At 44.7% G+C, this 13,875-nt stretch overlaps 1 protein-coding gene across 2 annotated transcripts; it reads left to right on the top strand.

Annotated features, from left to right (window-relative positions):
• The first annotated feature begins 376 nt into the window (after window positions 1–376).
• LOC127302477 (ERAD-associated E3 ubiquitin-protein ligase HRD1-like) lies at window positions 377–4,018 on the top strand. 2 transcript variants are annotated; one of them, XM_051332948.2, is made up of 4 exons: window positions 378–702; window positions 811–1,364; window positions 2,207–2,335; window positions 3,143–4,018. In XM_051332948.2, the coding sequence occupies exons 2-3, from the start codon at window positions 922–924 to the stop codon at window positions 2,283–2,285; spliced, it is 522 nt and encodes a 173-aa protein (XP_051188908.1). In that variant the 5' UTR covers window positions 378–702; window positions 811–921; the 3' UTR covers window positions 2,286–2,335; window positions 3,143–4,018. The 2 variants fall into 2 exon arrangements, with proteins under 2 accessions (XP_051188909.1, XP_051188908.1); XM_051332949.2 differs by lacking the exon at window positions 3,143–4,018 and having other exon boundaries at window positions 377–702; window positions 811–2,000.
• The last annotated feature ends 9,857 nt before the right edge of the window (window positions 4,019–13,875 follow it).

Raw genomic sequence — 13,875 nt, 5'->3', positions numbered from 1 at the left:
ATTGTCTTAAGAGTTTAACTTTGAAAGTACTTAACTTCATAGATGTTGTGATAGACTTGATAGCACCCTTGATAGGAGTTGTTTGTTGAAATTGAAGTCTAGTGGTAGCTGAGGCACATGCCAAGATGTAAAGTCTTTACTATTATATTGGAGTTGGTCGTAGGTCGTACAACGCGTTTGGTGAAGGAGATTGAGAGCATCTGAACCATTCAATCGATCTAAAGTTTCCGCCCTACCTACGGATTGTCCGATTGCTTTTCATCACGTAATAAGTTGCCACTCCTTCTGCCGCTAATCACGGTATCAATCGAAGTCATCTCAATCCGCCGACACCCCACATTATCCCTCATGCACTCTCTCTCCTGCGGATGCCGCCGTCGCCCGTCCAGGTCTCCATCTACGTAGATGTCATCCCCCGTCCCGGCCAAGCAGCATCGGAGAAACCGATGGATGTGGCCTATGATATCACGCGTTTGCCAGAGGTGATCCCGCACCTCTCCCCCGTCCAGGTCCCCTTCCTACCCAATCCAACCAATCAGGTCCCCAAACCCACCGGAGGAAACAAGGCTTCCGCCGCCGCCGCCCCCAGTGGCTAGCTCTCCGACGGAGTGAAAGGCGCGCAGAAACCCCTCGCCGCCGCCGATTCGCCGGCGACTTCAGCAGCAGCTCCCCGCCCAATCACCCCCCCGAATCCTCGTACCGGTAAGCGATGACGAACTCACTATTGTTCCTTGGTCTGATGCAATTCACCGCAAAATTCGAGGAAAAGCCCTTGCGGATTGGGCTGCTGACTCCCGCCTTCTGTTCCAGGTCGAGCGAATTCGCGGCGGAGATGATCCGGCTACAGACCTACGCGGCGTTGAGGCGACGACGGCCGCCGCGTACCACGCGTTCAGCACACGGGGCCAGTTCTACCCGGCGATGGCGCACCTCTCGGCCTCCAAGCCCTGCCTCGTGCTGCTCCTCAACACGGGCCTCGTCGCCATGTGCGCCGCCTGGCAGCTGGCCAGGCGCGCCTTCCTCGGCCCGCTCCGGGAGGCCGAGGCCGAGCGGCTCAACGAGCAGGCGTGGCGCGAGGCCGTGGAGATGCTCTTCACCGTCACCATCTTCCGGCAGGAGTTCTCCGTCGCCTTCCTCGTCATGGTCGCCGCGCTGCTCCTCGTCAAGGCGCTGCACTGGCTCGCAGAAGCAGGTCGAGTACATCAAGACCACGCCGTCGGTCGGTCGGTGCCGGTGCTGGCGCACGCCAGGATCGTCTCCTTCATGGCGTTCCTTCTCGTTGTGGACTGCCTCTTCCTGTGGAACTCGCTCGGCTCGCTCATTCACAAGCGGGAGGCATCTGTTGCAATCTTCTTTTCCTTTGAGTAAGTTCTGAAAACATACTTGTAGTTCAACTTTCAGCACTTAACATAACCGGGATCTCATGCAAACAAGGCTACGAAAAAAATGCACCAGCGTGCAGAAGTTGTGTACATAAGATTTTTTATGAATAGTAACAGATATTCTAGGGTGTTTCGGTCTTCACAGATTTGGTGAGCAAGTTCATGATTCAAACAAACAGCTACCTCTTGGACCCATGTAGTGATAATAGACAAAAGAATCATGATTCGCCGGTATGTGTTTATGAGGATATGTTTAATTATATACTTCTCTTGAAGAGAATGCGATTCGTTCTGCTAAATATCAAGTCTTCATTTGCTGCAACGTGCTCAAGTGAAGAACTTGAAGTTCCACGACCGTCTTTCGAGTATGCCGCAGTGCGTCCGACTACGATTCTATCTGGACCCCAACACCCCAAGCCCGGGCCCTCCTTGATCCTGCCACACCCGCCTCCCTTCGACCTCAACATGAGCTCACCACCACATCGCTGCCTCATGTGCTTCACATCTTCCACCCACGCCGCCTCTGCTGTATCATCCCCAAGTACATCATGGACTGGCCTGGTGGGCTCGACGATCTCGATCGATTAGATCTCATGTCGTCCAGATCATTAGATCAAGGTAATGTGATTCTGAGCTGATGATCTATTTGTGCAATCTAATCCTGCGGGGTGGCGTTGTGATCTTGAGGCGCGGGGTGGTAGACTGCGATAGGGGGAGATAAAAGGAGCATATCAACATTGTGACTGATTTCTAGATCTGCGGATTACGATTTGTATGTGTGTAGAACAGGCTAACCTATTTGTCCTTTGTCCTTACGTTTGTAGAGATAAAAGGAGCATATCAACATGTGGCTTGCGCCTCCGATGCCCACCACCACATCGCTGCCTCATGTGCTTCACCTGAGTTGCAATTGTAAGCTGCTGCAATAGTCACCCGTCCACCGCACACCACAGGTATACCCTCTTTCTCTCTCATTAATTTGCCATCTACTTTCATGATGTTTTGGCACCCCAATCCTGTAAGTATCTCTGTCCAATCTGCAACAGCAAGTATGTCATCACAAGTACAATACGGTCACAATGTATGCGTGTATTCTTGTGCTTGCTGCCTAAAACATGTACGGTGAAATGTCTCAATGGCTTTGCTCAAGTTTATGTTGCTCCATTCAGCGGTGTTGATAGGTCCAAGGTCAGTTTGACATTTGCAGTGCATCTAGCTGAGTTTTATTTCATAAATAGAAGTTCATTCCAAAGTTTTATCTTCTAAGCTCAAGTTGTGTTCTTCTGATGATGTATTATTTAGGGTTAAAGTTTCCACTGTTGTATTGGTATGAATGTATCGTGTATGCCCATCGGTGGTCAATTGAGCAAAGCTTGGTAATGAACCCCATTTCAGTTTCAAACAAGTAGCCAACTTTTTGCTTAATGAAATGTTACCCTCATGTTGTGTGCGCATCCCCTGTCTAAGATTTGCTTAAGCTATAGTTAATGTACTAATATCTAATTTCATGATCTACGTTGCATTTTACTTATTTCGTACATCATTAAATTTAATCTAGCCGTGCTAAGGCTCACTTTTTTTTTACCAATGCGTGGAGATGCCTTGCTGCAAGGATGGCATATGTTTTACATGTTAACCATACCGTTTTGCTAAATAACTTGTTTAATCTTGGAGGTACTAAAGATCGTCGGTGGTGAGGTTGCTGTTAGTCCCTCAACACTATATCAAGGCTTTAAATTATTTGTGTTCTTCTGTTCCAGCCCCCAAGCCATTTCAACTTCAGAGGACTAAGCAAGCAGTCGAGTGGAGCAATGACGGCCAAGCGAGCTTATCGTGCTGTTCTCACCTTCTTGTAGACAACGAGGATGGAGATGCATGGAAAGGCATTGGAGATATCATGGGAAAGGCGGGCACCCTGGAAGTTCTCGCTGCTGAGTTTGCTAGACTAATTATAAGTTTCCCCATGCATAATTTTTCTAGAAAATCTTTCCATATACTAAAGTGTGCTAAATATTTTTGAGCATCTAGAGACCTTGCTACAGGTGGAAACATAGCCTCCCATGCATGCATTTTCCTTTTCTAATTACAATGGCCTTCTCAGATTTGTTTTGAGAGCAATGCAGCATGTGCGTGGACGTGCTCGCCGGCAATGATATGAAGTGCCCCGGCAAGGAAGGCTGTGCCTACAGGCACGCCTGCGAGTTCACGCACTCCGAGGTTGGTCTGGACGAAGTGGCGAGAACGGCAGGCAGGCCTGGTCGACTTACAATTTGATTTCATAGAACACACTGATGCGTATGCTTTGATGGAGTGACTCTGGTGACTCATCTAGCTAATTAATTCAGTTTTGGAGTTTGCATTAGTCAAGGTATGTAACCCAGCAGATTGCTTCAATTCCTAATTGACTCTTATAACTCGGTTCTTTTGCTTGATTAAGTTCATCTTCATAGAAAGATGGCATTCTATATCAGTCAAGGTGCGAATGAGCTTTTATGTTTGTACTACTTCATGAGTTATTATATGAACTACGACATGTTTTAGCTGTGATCACTTCCTACTTTAATCAAGAATAATTTCCCCACTAATCAATCTTGGTTTGGTTAGAAGTGGTACTTTGGCATAGTCCTTTGATGTTACTTGAGATTTTCTTATACTGGTACATCACTTTCTGTATTTACTCAAGATGAGACTTTTCCAATCTTTCATTAAATTCTTGTATCTTTTTTCTTAAAAAGTTGTATCAGATAAAAAAGTAGCAGGATCAATTATAACAAAGCATGTAAATTTGCAAGCTGCAAAGTCCATATATGCTCATAGATGAATAGTGCAAATACCTGATATTTTTGGTGGTCGCGTTACCTTGGTATCAATGGCAAATGGAGGTTCCTGGATTAATTGTTTCTATATCAAAGAACAATGGAAAAGTGGAAGATCTTATCTTGATATTGGTAGTTATAATTCTTCAGTTTATGCTTTACTTTTATTGTGGGTCTTTCCTTAAAGAATAACATGAGCCATTGAGCTTGGACTGAGTTTGGACTGACACGAGGTAATATATGTATCTATTCTGATGATTAGATCATCACTGTTGTGTCTTTTTATTCAGATCTGGTACAACAGTTTTCTTTGTCTTTCTACGATGGATTAACAAAGATGATTCCTCATTGCCTTTTCTCTAGAACTATGACAGTGTGCATAATGTATCGAGTAAAAAAATTTAAAATGTCATTTGACGGTTCATTGAGATAAATAAGATGGTGTACCTTCATTAGAAGGGCATCTTTTCGTGTTCATATGTGTGATACTGGTACAATATCTGCATCTAATTTAGTTGTCCCAACAGGGAATATTGGTAAGAAAAAAAGAGCAATGTTGCGCCCAGATTTGGATATTACAGAAATGTTTTCATATTTTAACAATGTTGTGCCCAGATTCAATTTATTATAAAAAAATCGGTCACGAATAGTCTCAAATGTATTGACTATTGAAGACTGGTGTTGCCAACTGCCTAACCCGAAAAATCTTTAACTCTAGAGTTTCTAACTTGACCGTGTTTTGGTTTTTGGAGAATGATCTTGGGTCATAGCCAAAATGATTCGTGAGATGGCATTCCAAATTTTCGAAGTTCAATCATGTGATCGTAATGGAATTTTTGACCTAGAGAAAAATGTTTGTTACACTTATGTGTTGGGTTGTATATTTAAATATCTTAAGTGAAAGTGAGCAAACTAAGTGATATATGTGTGGAATTTTGTTTTATAAATTCGCTGACATTTTGTATTGCAAAGGTTCCAGTAACAAAACTATATCATTCAGTATTCAACAATAGCTCCCATATTATAGTGAGCGTAGGGAGCAGTGCATGCTGTTCTCACCCATACTGTTTGACGTTGAAATTTTCTTACTGCGCAATGGAATTGAATTGTCATTTTTCCATGGCGCTCTTTCACTATTTCTATATGTGTGATGCACTACTAAGGAGGATAAGCTAGGAGGAGGATACACATTGTGTTCTTGTACGTATAAACTGATTAATCTATAAGTTAGGTTCCGTAGCAACGCACGGGCATTCAACTAGTTGTATATAAATATGAGATATTTCTTTACGTGTGTCAACATATGCATTAGTGTCTGATATTGCTTTACGCATGTCAATACGACTGTTGCGCACACTCTTGGGATACTAGATCCACTGGCCGCATGATTGTTTACTTGGAAACTATCAAAGGAATCCGAAAGATATTACTTCTGAAGTCTTGGCATGGACTCGCTACTGTTAAATGATTATATTCTTGAAAGACAATGAATGGATAGTAAGTGTTCTGATAACCTTGATCAATTGATGTGGGTGTAATGAAGATACTTCATTGCTTATACCTCTTAAAACATGCATGCTCATACTTAATTTTATGATAATAAACTTCCAGTGTTCCTTGGCAAACTGACAGTTAACTATTTAAGCTAGAGTAATTGTTTCCACAACTAGTTATTCATAATTATAATCTTTATTGTGTTTTCCTCAAGTTACCAATACTTGTATTATATTTTTGGCACTTATCTAACCATGCTAAGCTTTCAAATAGAAGAAGTGTTGAACTCATAAGATTACCACTTGTAAGTGACTTTGCTTTCTCGTTGTTCTGGTTTAAACGCCAAGTTTCTTATGTTTCTTTGTTTCTTGCTCGAGGACGATCAAGTTTAAGCTTGGGGAAGTTGATGGTTGTGAAATACGCCATATTTTCTCACGTTTAACCCCTTATCTAAGTAAAGAAATTGACTAAGTTTACTTCTCAACTTGCCACTAATGCCTAATCAATGCAAAGATGTGCAATCTCTTCTATTTTTGGATGATGTGCATGAAATCACGTCATAATAACAAATGAACCTGTAATTACTGAAGAAAATTGTGTCAGGAGCATGGAAAAGTTGACTATGCTCGGAAAGGCGGTTCCATGAGCTTTAACGAGCATTGGTACGAGCAAGCCCCGCTGATACGTCTCAAATGTATCTATAATTTTTGATGCTCCATGCTTGTTTTACACCAATTCCACTATGTTTTACTTACACTTTGTTGCACTTTTATACATTTTTCGGCACTAACCCACTGACAAGATGTCACAGTGTTAGTTCCCTGTTTTCTGCTATTTTTGGTTTTAGAAAAGTTGTATAGAAAATATTTTTGAAATTGGACGAAACAAAAATCGAAGTGCCTATTTTATCGAAACGAATACGTAGTCCAGAGGAGAGTCGGAGAGGCGCTAGGAGGTGGCCTCACCTGCCCTAGGCGTGGGCCCCCTGTCCACGCCTAGAGGTGGTATGGGGCCCCCGGCACCCCACCGACCTATCTCTTCCGCCTATTTATTCACGATCTCGGGAAAACCCTGGATACCCGAGACTCTATCCACGAAAAGTTCCGTCGTGGCCACCATTGCAGAACCCATCTCGGGAGGGTTCTGAAGCTCTTCCCGACACACTGCTAGAGGGGGAGATCATCACCGGTGTTGGGGGGATGACCCCCGGTATGCCAAAGGCATGCCAAACCGGATGGTTTGAGCCATCAAGATACCGGTTTAATGTTTATTCCGGAGCTCAAAGTTAAGCGTTGGCTGAGTAAGTCGATACCGGTATCCACGAGAGGGGTATACCGGTATGAGCTAAGAAGACACCGGAGGTCCGGTAAGAAGTGCACACTGACACGTCGGCAAGACTGGTCAAAGATTCTCTCCAGAGCTAGAGGACAAAGATGAGCTAAGCAAAGTAGCTTTAAACGAAGCCCTGGCGCCAAAGAGGAAGGTGACGCCAAAAGCAACCGGAGGACGTCAGCCTCCCTGATTAAAGAAGATACCGGCGTCACCTATGATTAAAGTTACTTTGTAAAGTAGTTTGTCTAGTCAAAGATCCCATTAGGGTTTCCTAGGGTTTCTTCCCCTGTAAGCCACCCTCTCCCCTATATAAGGAGAGGGGGCATAGCCCTTTGCGGGCACGACCTGATATGCTATGATACATTGTATGCAGAAACTTGTAGCCTCATGAGATCAATGAATACAAAGATCTAGAGCAGAGTTCTTCCTTGTGTCTTTCTTCTTCTACCTTTGGCTTTGGCTTGGTTCTTTAGGAAAGCACCCGGAAGTTCATCCAATCTAATCCAAAACCCTCCCCCGAATCCTCTAGCTCCCATTCGGCCCCAACTTAAGCCATCCCATGGCATCTTCTCGTTCGCCACGACGACAGTTGGCGCCCACCATGGGGCAAGAAGCGGCGCTTGACGGAGTTCACATTCAGCCGGCCTCCTTGACGTCGCCGGCCAGCGTACGGTGTCCGCGCTGGTGCAGCGCATCTACTCCATGGACTTCATCAACGACAACGCGGGCAGCTTCGCCAACGGCGGCATCTTCCCCAAGAACGGCCGCATCATCGAGTTCGGCAGCCACCGCGTCTACTTCGGCACTGTCCCTGTGCGCCAGCGCCTTTCGCTGGTGCTGGTGGCGCCGGATCCGCCAAGGTGGCTATGTGCTGGCCGCGCCGCCGGCAGCGTGGAGGTGATAATGGCTGGCGCGATCGGTGCTGGCAAGGAAGCTGTGGAAGAAGGAGCTAGGCGTGCGACATCGACTCGTGCGGCCAAGCCACCGCTGGAGCGCGAGGCAGGCGCTGCGGGAACATCTTCCGCACTACCAGAGACACCGCTTCAAGCGGCGATGAGCGTCCTCGCCACGCCCATCGCGCAGAACATCGACCCGGCAGCGGCTCAGGCGGAGCTGGAGGCACAACGCCAGAAGCTGCTCGAGAACGGCAAGGACATCGTCAGGGCGCAGCGCGAGCTGAACCTAACCCTACGTGAGTATAACGCTGCCCATGGCTTTGCTTCTGTTAGCGCTCAGGCTGCTAGGATACCGGAGAACCGGCTTAGAGCTCGCAACCTAGATCAGGATTTGCGTAAGGAGATTCTTACCGGAAAGAGCACCTCTGCATCTGTGAGCATCGTAGAGAAACCTAAGTACAGTAGCCCGGATAAAACCATAAAAGCTGCTAAGGCTACAGTAGAGCTGTGTGAATCGCTTTCCGGAGACGCTCTGGCAAAACAGCAAGAGCGTGTCAGGGAGTTGCTTGATACCATCGAGCAGCAAAATGCTGAGCAGCTTGCTAAGCTGAACAAGGCTGCGGCTTCAAAATCCGCGCGTTCAACAAAGAATGCCGGTAGTAAGTCCCAGGGGCAGGCATCGTCCTCCCATCCGGACAGAAGAAAAGAAAAAGAAATGAATGCGCAGCAGATGACTGTGTATGATCCGGTCCTTGCCGGAAAACAACAAGTCGGGCAACATGATGCCGGAAGAAAAAGCCAAGGGGCAGATCGAGGTTACGTCAGAAGAGGCTATGCCGGAAACAATCATGCCGGTAGACACGAAACCGGGCAAAATTATCGAGCTGCAAGGGCAGCGTATGAAGAGGAAGAAATGCTTCCCCCAAGGTACCGGCAGGCAAGGGCCGCGGTACCGGAACCTTACGATGAGGCTGATTCGACAGCTGAAAGACTCATGGCGTACCGGAACCCGTTGGGGGAACGCGTGGGAGAAAGACACCTGCCAGAACGGGATACGAGGCACCGTCTGGATAGAGTGTATCTATCTGAAATGATCGAGGCAGAAGGTCCTCCGGGCCCAAAATGTTTTGGTCCAAGGATCATGAAAGAGGAACCACCAGTTCGCAACTTCCAGTTGCCACGTGACACAAAAACGTATGATGGCACCACTAAGCCGGAAGACTGGCTCGCAGATTACGTAACCGCGGTATACGTCGCTGGTGGCAGAGGAACCGTAACTGGTGGAGGAAACCGGCGTTGGGCCGTGAGAATTGTACCATTATTCTTGGTGGGACCGGCACGAATCTGGCTGAACAACTTGCCGGCATGAAGCATAAACGGTTGGTTGGACTTTGAGGAAGCTTTTGTGAGTAACTTCAGCAGCACATACCGGAGGCCCAACAGGCCGCAGCAGCTCGCCTTGTGCGTGCAGCGCCCAAACGAAACAGACCAGGATTACCTGACCCGGTGGAACTCCACGAGAAACTATTGTGAAGGGGTAATCGAAGCGCAGGCCATAGCTTGGTTTTGCAATGGCTACAGAAGAGGTTCGCCGTTGTGGCAAAAGCTGCAGTGGAACATGCCGACAACTCTGGCGAAAATGATACGTGTGGCAGATAGCTACGCATTGGGAGACCCAATGCAACCGGCAGTGCAAGCGGATCCGGCGCAAACAAGCCAGCCGTGCCAAGATCAATACCGGGACAACTGGCACAACAAGAGAAGGGAAGATTTTCCGGATCGAAGGTATGGTCCACAGCAAGTAGCTGCGGTACAGGATAACTCCGGCCCCAGCGGGAGCCAAAGGCAAAAAACCGGATCGCAGCCATGGGCGGGTCCTAAAAACAATGGGTTAAAAAGGAACCCTGGGGCCAGAAAAAAGATTGGCAAGAACATATGAGATACACTATGGAAGCAGCGATGGAACAACCATGCCGGTTCCACACTCCGAATCCGGCGAAGCCGGCGAACCATTTGACAAAAGATTGTTCTTGGATCAAGCACTTGATGCTGAGAGGTGCGGCAAAGGATGCGCAAGCACAAGGATGCTCCACAATATTGCCTCCCTCGCATGACATGTTACACCAACACCCGTTACCACCACCACCACCGCTTACCGGAGCTAATGCTATACCGGTGCAGCCTCAGCAACACCAACAAGTTCACCAGGTGGCTGATGGCAATGGCCAACCACCTCCACCGGCACCTTTGGGCCGTGTAATATCCCAGGTTTAGAGGCAATAAAATGAGAGAACACCAAAGTGTGCATTGCATTCATGCATAGAAAATCCGGGGAATTTTCGCGCTTTCAAATAAAACTTACCACAGTAACTGAGGTTTCACTTGACTTGCTGGAATTGAAGTAGATCATCAAGTCAAGCGCTATAAACTTCACTGTGATCTTTGTTAAAACCTTGTTTTGGGTAGAGATGATTTGATCTATGGATTAGATCAAATGGAATTATATTTACAACAACACATTCTTTATGAATCAAACCCTAACTTATTAATACTTAAAAGTTAGCAACTACTTTTGTGTGTAATTTAATTCACTTATAAATAAGGCAAACCACAAGGTCTAAAGTGCATAAAAGCCACACATTCTTAATTAAATCATAACTTATTAAATACATGGAATATCATAAAACTAAATCCATTTACATTACGAATTATAGTCCAAACTATTTGAATAAAACTAACTATGAGTATTTTGAAACTCATATGATCATGCCTTGGTGAAATCAAACCCAACTATCCAAGATTGAGGAATAACCTTCAACATTGACCTTTGGACCAATACTATAATATAAAGCCAATCAAATGTGATATAGTGACTCATCAACAATAATAAAACCATCCACAAGATATTTAGTAACAAATGCCACTTGGCTATCCAAGAATAAATCATATGAGAGGATAATGATCATGCCACATGGGATGAAAATATCTTCATGACTTGCATCCTAAGCTTTGCCACCTCATGCTCGAAGGATTGCTATGGATGAGGGCATGACAACCAAGCACCTTAGTCATTTAACCAACACAAGAGTCACCACCTATGTGTCATGATACTAGAGCTTGCCCAAGCCTATAAATAGAGCTACACCCTTCATCCATTTGCTCATCAAGTACCATGATACATGGTAACAAACACATAGAGCCACTCCATGGGAATTATCTAGGATCAAGATGAAGAAGCTAGGAGGTGGAGGCATACCACAAGATGAAGGTTTATCAGATTTCATGAAGAACAAGCTACAGAAGATACCAAGGTAGAATTCCTAGGAAAACCATATATTTATAGGATCATATCATCATATCCTAAGTAGGACCTTAGGATATTACAAGACCTTTAGAAGTGAGAGAGATTATAGATTCTAACCATAGCCATGTCTATCCTAGAGAATTTTAGAGTAGTATTACATCTTAGTTGTTCAAACCAACCTTTAATCTTGTAGATGAGAGCCATGTTCCATTAGTGAAACATAACCAAGCTTATGCTCATACCTAATCCTAGTGGTGTATCACATTGGTGATCACTACTTAAACCCTAAACTACATTTGAATTCCAACCCATGGATTAACTTGGATTATAATTACAATCCTGCCATACCTCATGCCTATTTCATACTTCAAATAGTGAAGTATTCCCAAAATCATAAACCTTTTTAGTAGAATCCACCCCACATAAAATATTGTTTCCTAACTTGTGTATCATGGATCACAAGTATAAACCAAGCCACAAATGCTTATGGACTAAATGCCTTTGGTGAGTAGAATGAAACCAATACCCTATTTTACTTTGCAATCCAAATACTTTGCCTAAGTAAACCAAATGAAATAATATTCAGATAAGTAATTTAGTTAACCATAATAAGCCTAGGATCTACTTTAAATAATTCAAGTAGTAGTTGCTAAGCAAGAGTAGAGAATATAGAGTTGAATTCAACCATTTTCTTAAACCCTAGAAATAATTCTCCACATAAAATCATGATCACATTTCCATCCTTAATTTCACCACTACTTAAAATACTAGCCATAATAAAATGTATGAGAACAATCCATATTGTTAAATACACTAGTTAAACCTAATAATATTTTCACCATTCACTTGTTATCAAATTTCAAACCATTGAAATGAATCTGGTTCCTAAATTAACAAGGAATTGAGATGGATATAAAAACCCATTTCTATTTCAATTAAAACCCCACACAATATCAACCTAATAATAAAATGAATATGTATTTAAAAAGTAACACTAGGCAGTAAATAATAGTATTAAGTTATCTTGATACTCAAATAATTTAGAACCTGCAAAAAGCAACTGAATGCAAATTTGAATCCAAATAGAAATATCAAAACAGAAAATAAAAACAGAAAAATAGAAAAAGAATAAGAGAGAGAGAGGGGCTTACCAGGCTTACCCTTCGTTGCAGCCCAGCACCGCAGCTCACGCGAAGTCCAGCAGCAGCCCAAGACCCACGCCAACTCCACGGCCCAGTCCAGCCCATGACCACTTACCGTTTCGTCGCTGGCCGAAAACAAAACGAAGGCGTCGTCTTCCTCCACGGCGTCGACAGCACACCGAGACGCCCTGGCCACCTCACCGTTGGAGATAGGGATGACCCCGGACGCCGCAGATGAGCTCAGAACCACGACCAACCTTCCTCACGTCCGTCCTATCCAAAGAGCATCAAGATCAGCGCATAGAACCTCGCCGACGTTGCCACCACATCTGAGCCGTCGTCGGAGGGGAAATGACCATGCCGACCTCCTCTGGCTCTATAAATACGTCTGAAGCATCCCCATGTCGTCCTTGTTCTTCGCCGCCCTTCCATTTCCTCTCTATTCCTCTCAATCTTCCACAATCATCCGCAGCACTTCACCGGTGTACATCACGACGCCGTCGATGGAGGGCACCCCAGGGTCCGTGCAGTAGCTCAATCGACGCGCCTGATCTAGTAGAGTCGTCTGGAGGAGTAGAGCATCGGGGGAAGCCAAGTCGAGGAAGAATTTCGGCGTTCCCTTTCCGTCGGGTTCGCCGGGAGTTCGTCAATCGCCATCATCTCCGACCACCCCGAGCATCGGCAAGTGTTTCATCAGCCTCAGGTCAATCGTGCGCATCTCCAGCATCTTCTATTTCTTCCTGAATCGACTTAAATCGTCCGATTGCTTCATCGCCGGAGTTCACCGCCGCGGAGACACTCGCCGGAGCTAGCTCCGGTGACCTTTTTGTGGTGGCGTTCTCACTATCATGCTCAGTATGGCGAGGCGATTCGTTTGGTATACTCCGCGTGCTCGCGGGGTGGCCAGAACACCGTCGTCGTCGCTCACCGGCGCGTCTCCGGCGAAGTCGACGTGGCGTGTGGGGGCCACTGGTCGCTAGTGACTGGTCGTTGCCATTGTGGCAGCTGACCCAGTCAACGACCCCACATGTCAGCGTGCGTGGGTAGAAACAAACCGGTATGTTTAGTAATTTGTTTAAATTCAAAATCCAGAATATTACTGAAACTTTGCAAAATTCTAGAAAATTCATTTCAACTCAGAAAAATATAAATAATATATCAAAATGCTCACAAAAATAAACTCTATTCAAATAAAATATAAAACAAAAATGTGTGACAAAATAAAAATTCACTTATTTTTAACCTTGTTAAATATGCCATTTCATTTATTTAAAATGCAAATTGAATTCAATAAATAATTAAATTTCAAAATTGAATTGTAACTATTCAGTAACTAAGTAAAATGTTAGGATTAATTTTATTTACCATATTTGCATTAACTTAATGATTAGTGGTAATTCATAAACCCTAATTGCAAATTACTATTTTCCATTTTCTTTAAATAAGTAATAACTCAAGAAAATATTATAAGCCAATATTATTTTAGTAAATCCAAAACTTATTTACTTA

Source organism: Lolium perenne, chromosome 5 (genome assembly GCF_019359855.2).
Source record: "Lolium perenne isolate Kyuss_39 chromosome 5, Kyuss_2.0, whole genome shotgun sequence".
NCBI lineage: Eukaryota > Viridiplantae > Streptophyta > Magnoliopsida > Poales > Poaceae > Lolium > Lolium perenne.
The sequence above is the reverse complement of the archived record's forward strand: the minus strand, read 5'-3'. Positions and strand labels throughout refer to the sequence as shown.

Bases quoted from the DNA above. Each gene is read 5' to 3' on its own strand.
- LOC127302477 (XM_051332948.2), top strand. From the start codon at position 922: ATGGCGCACCTCTCGGCCTCCAAGCCCTGCCTCGTGCTGCTCCTCAAC. The intron at 1,365-2,206 runs GTAAGTTCTGAA...TTACGTTTGTAG, and splicing joins GCAATCTTCTTTTCCTTTGA to AGATAAAAGGAGCATATCAA.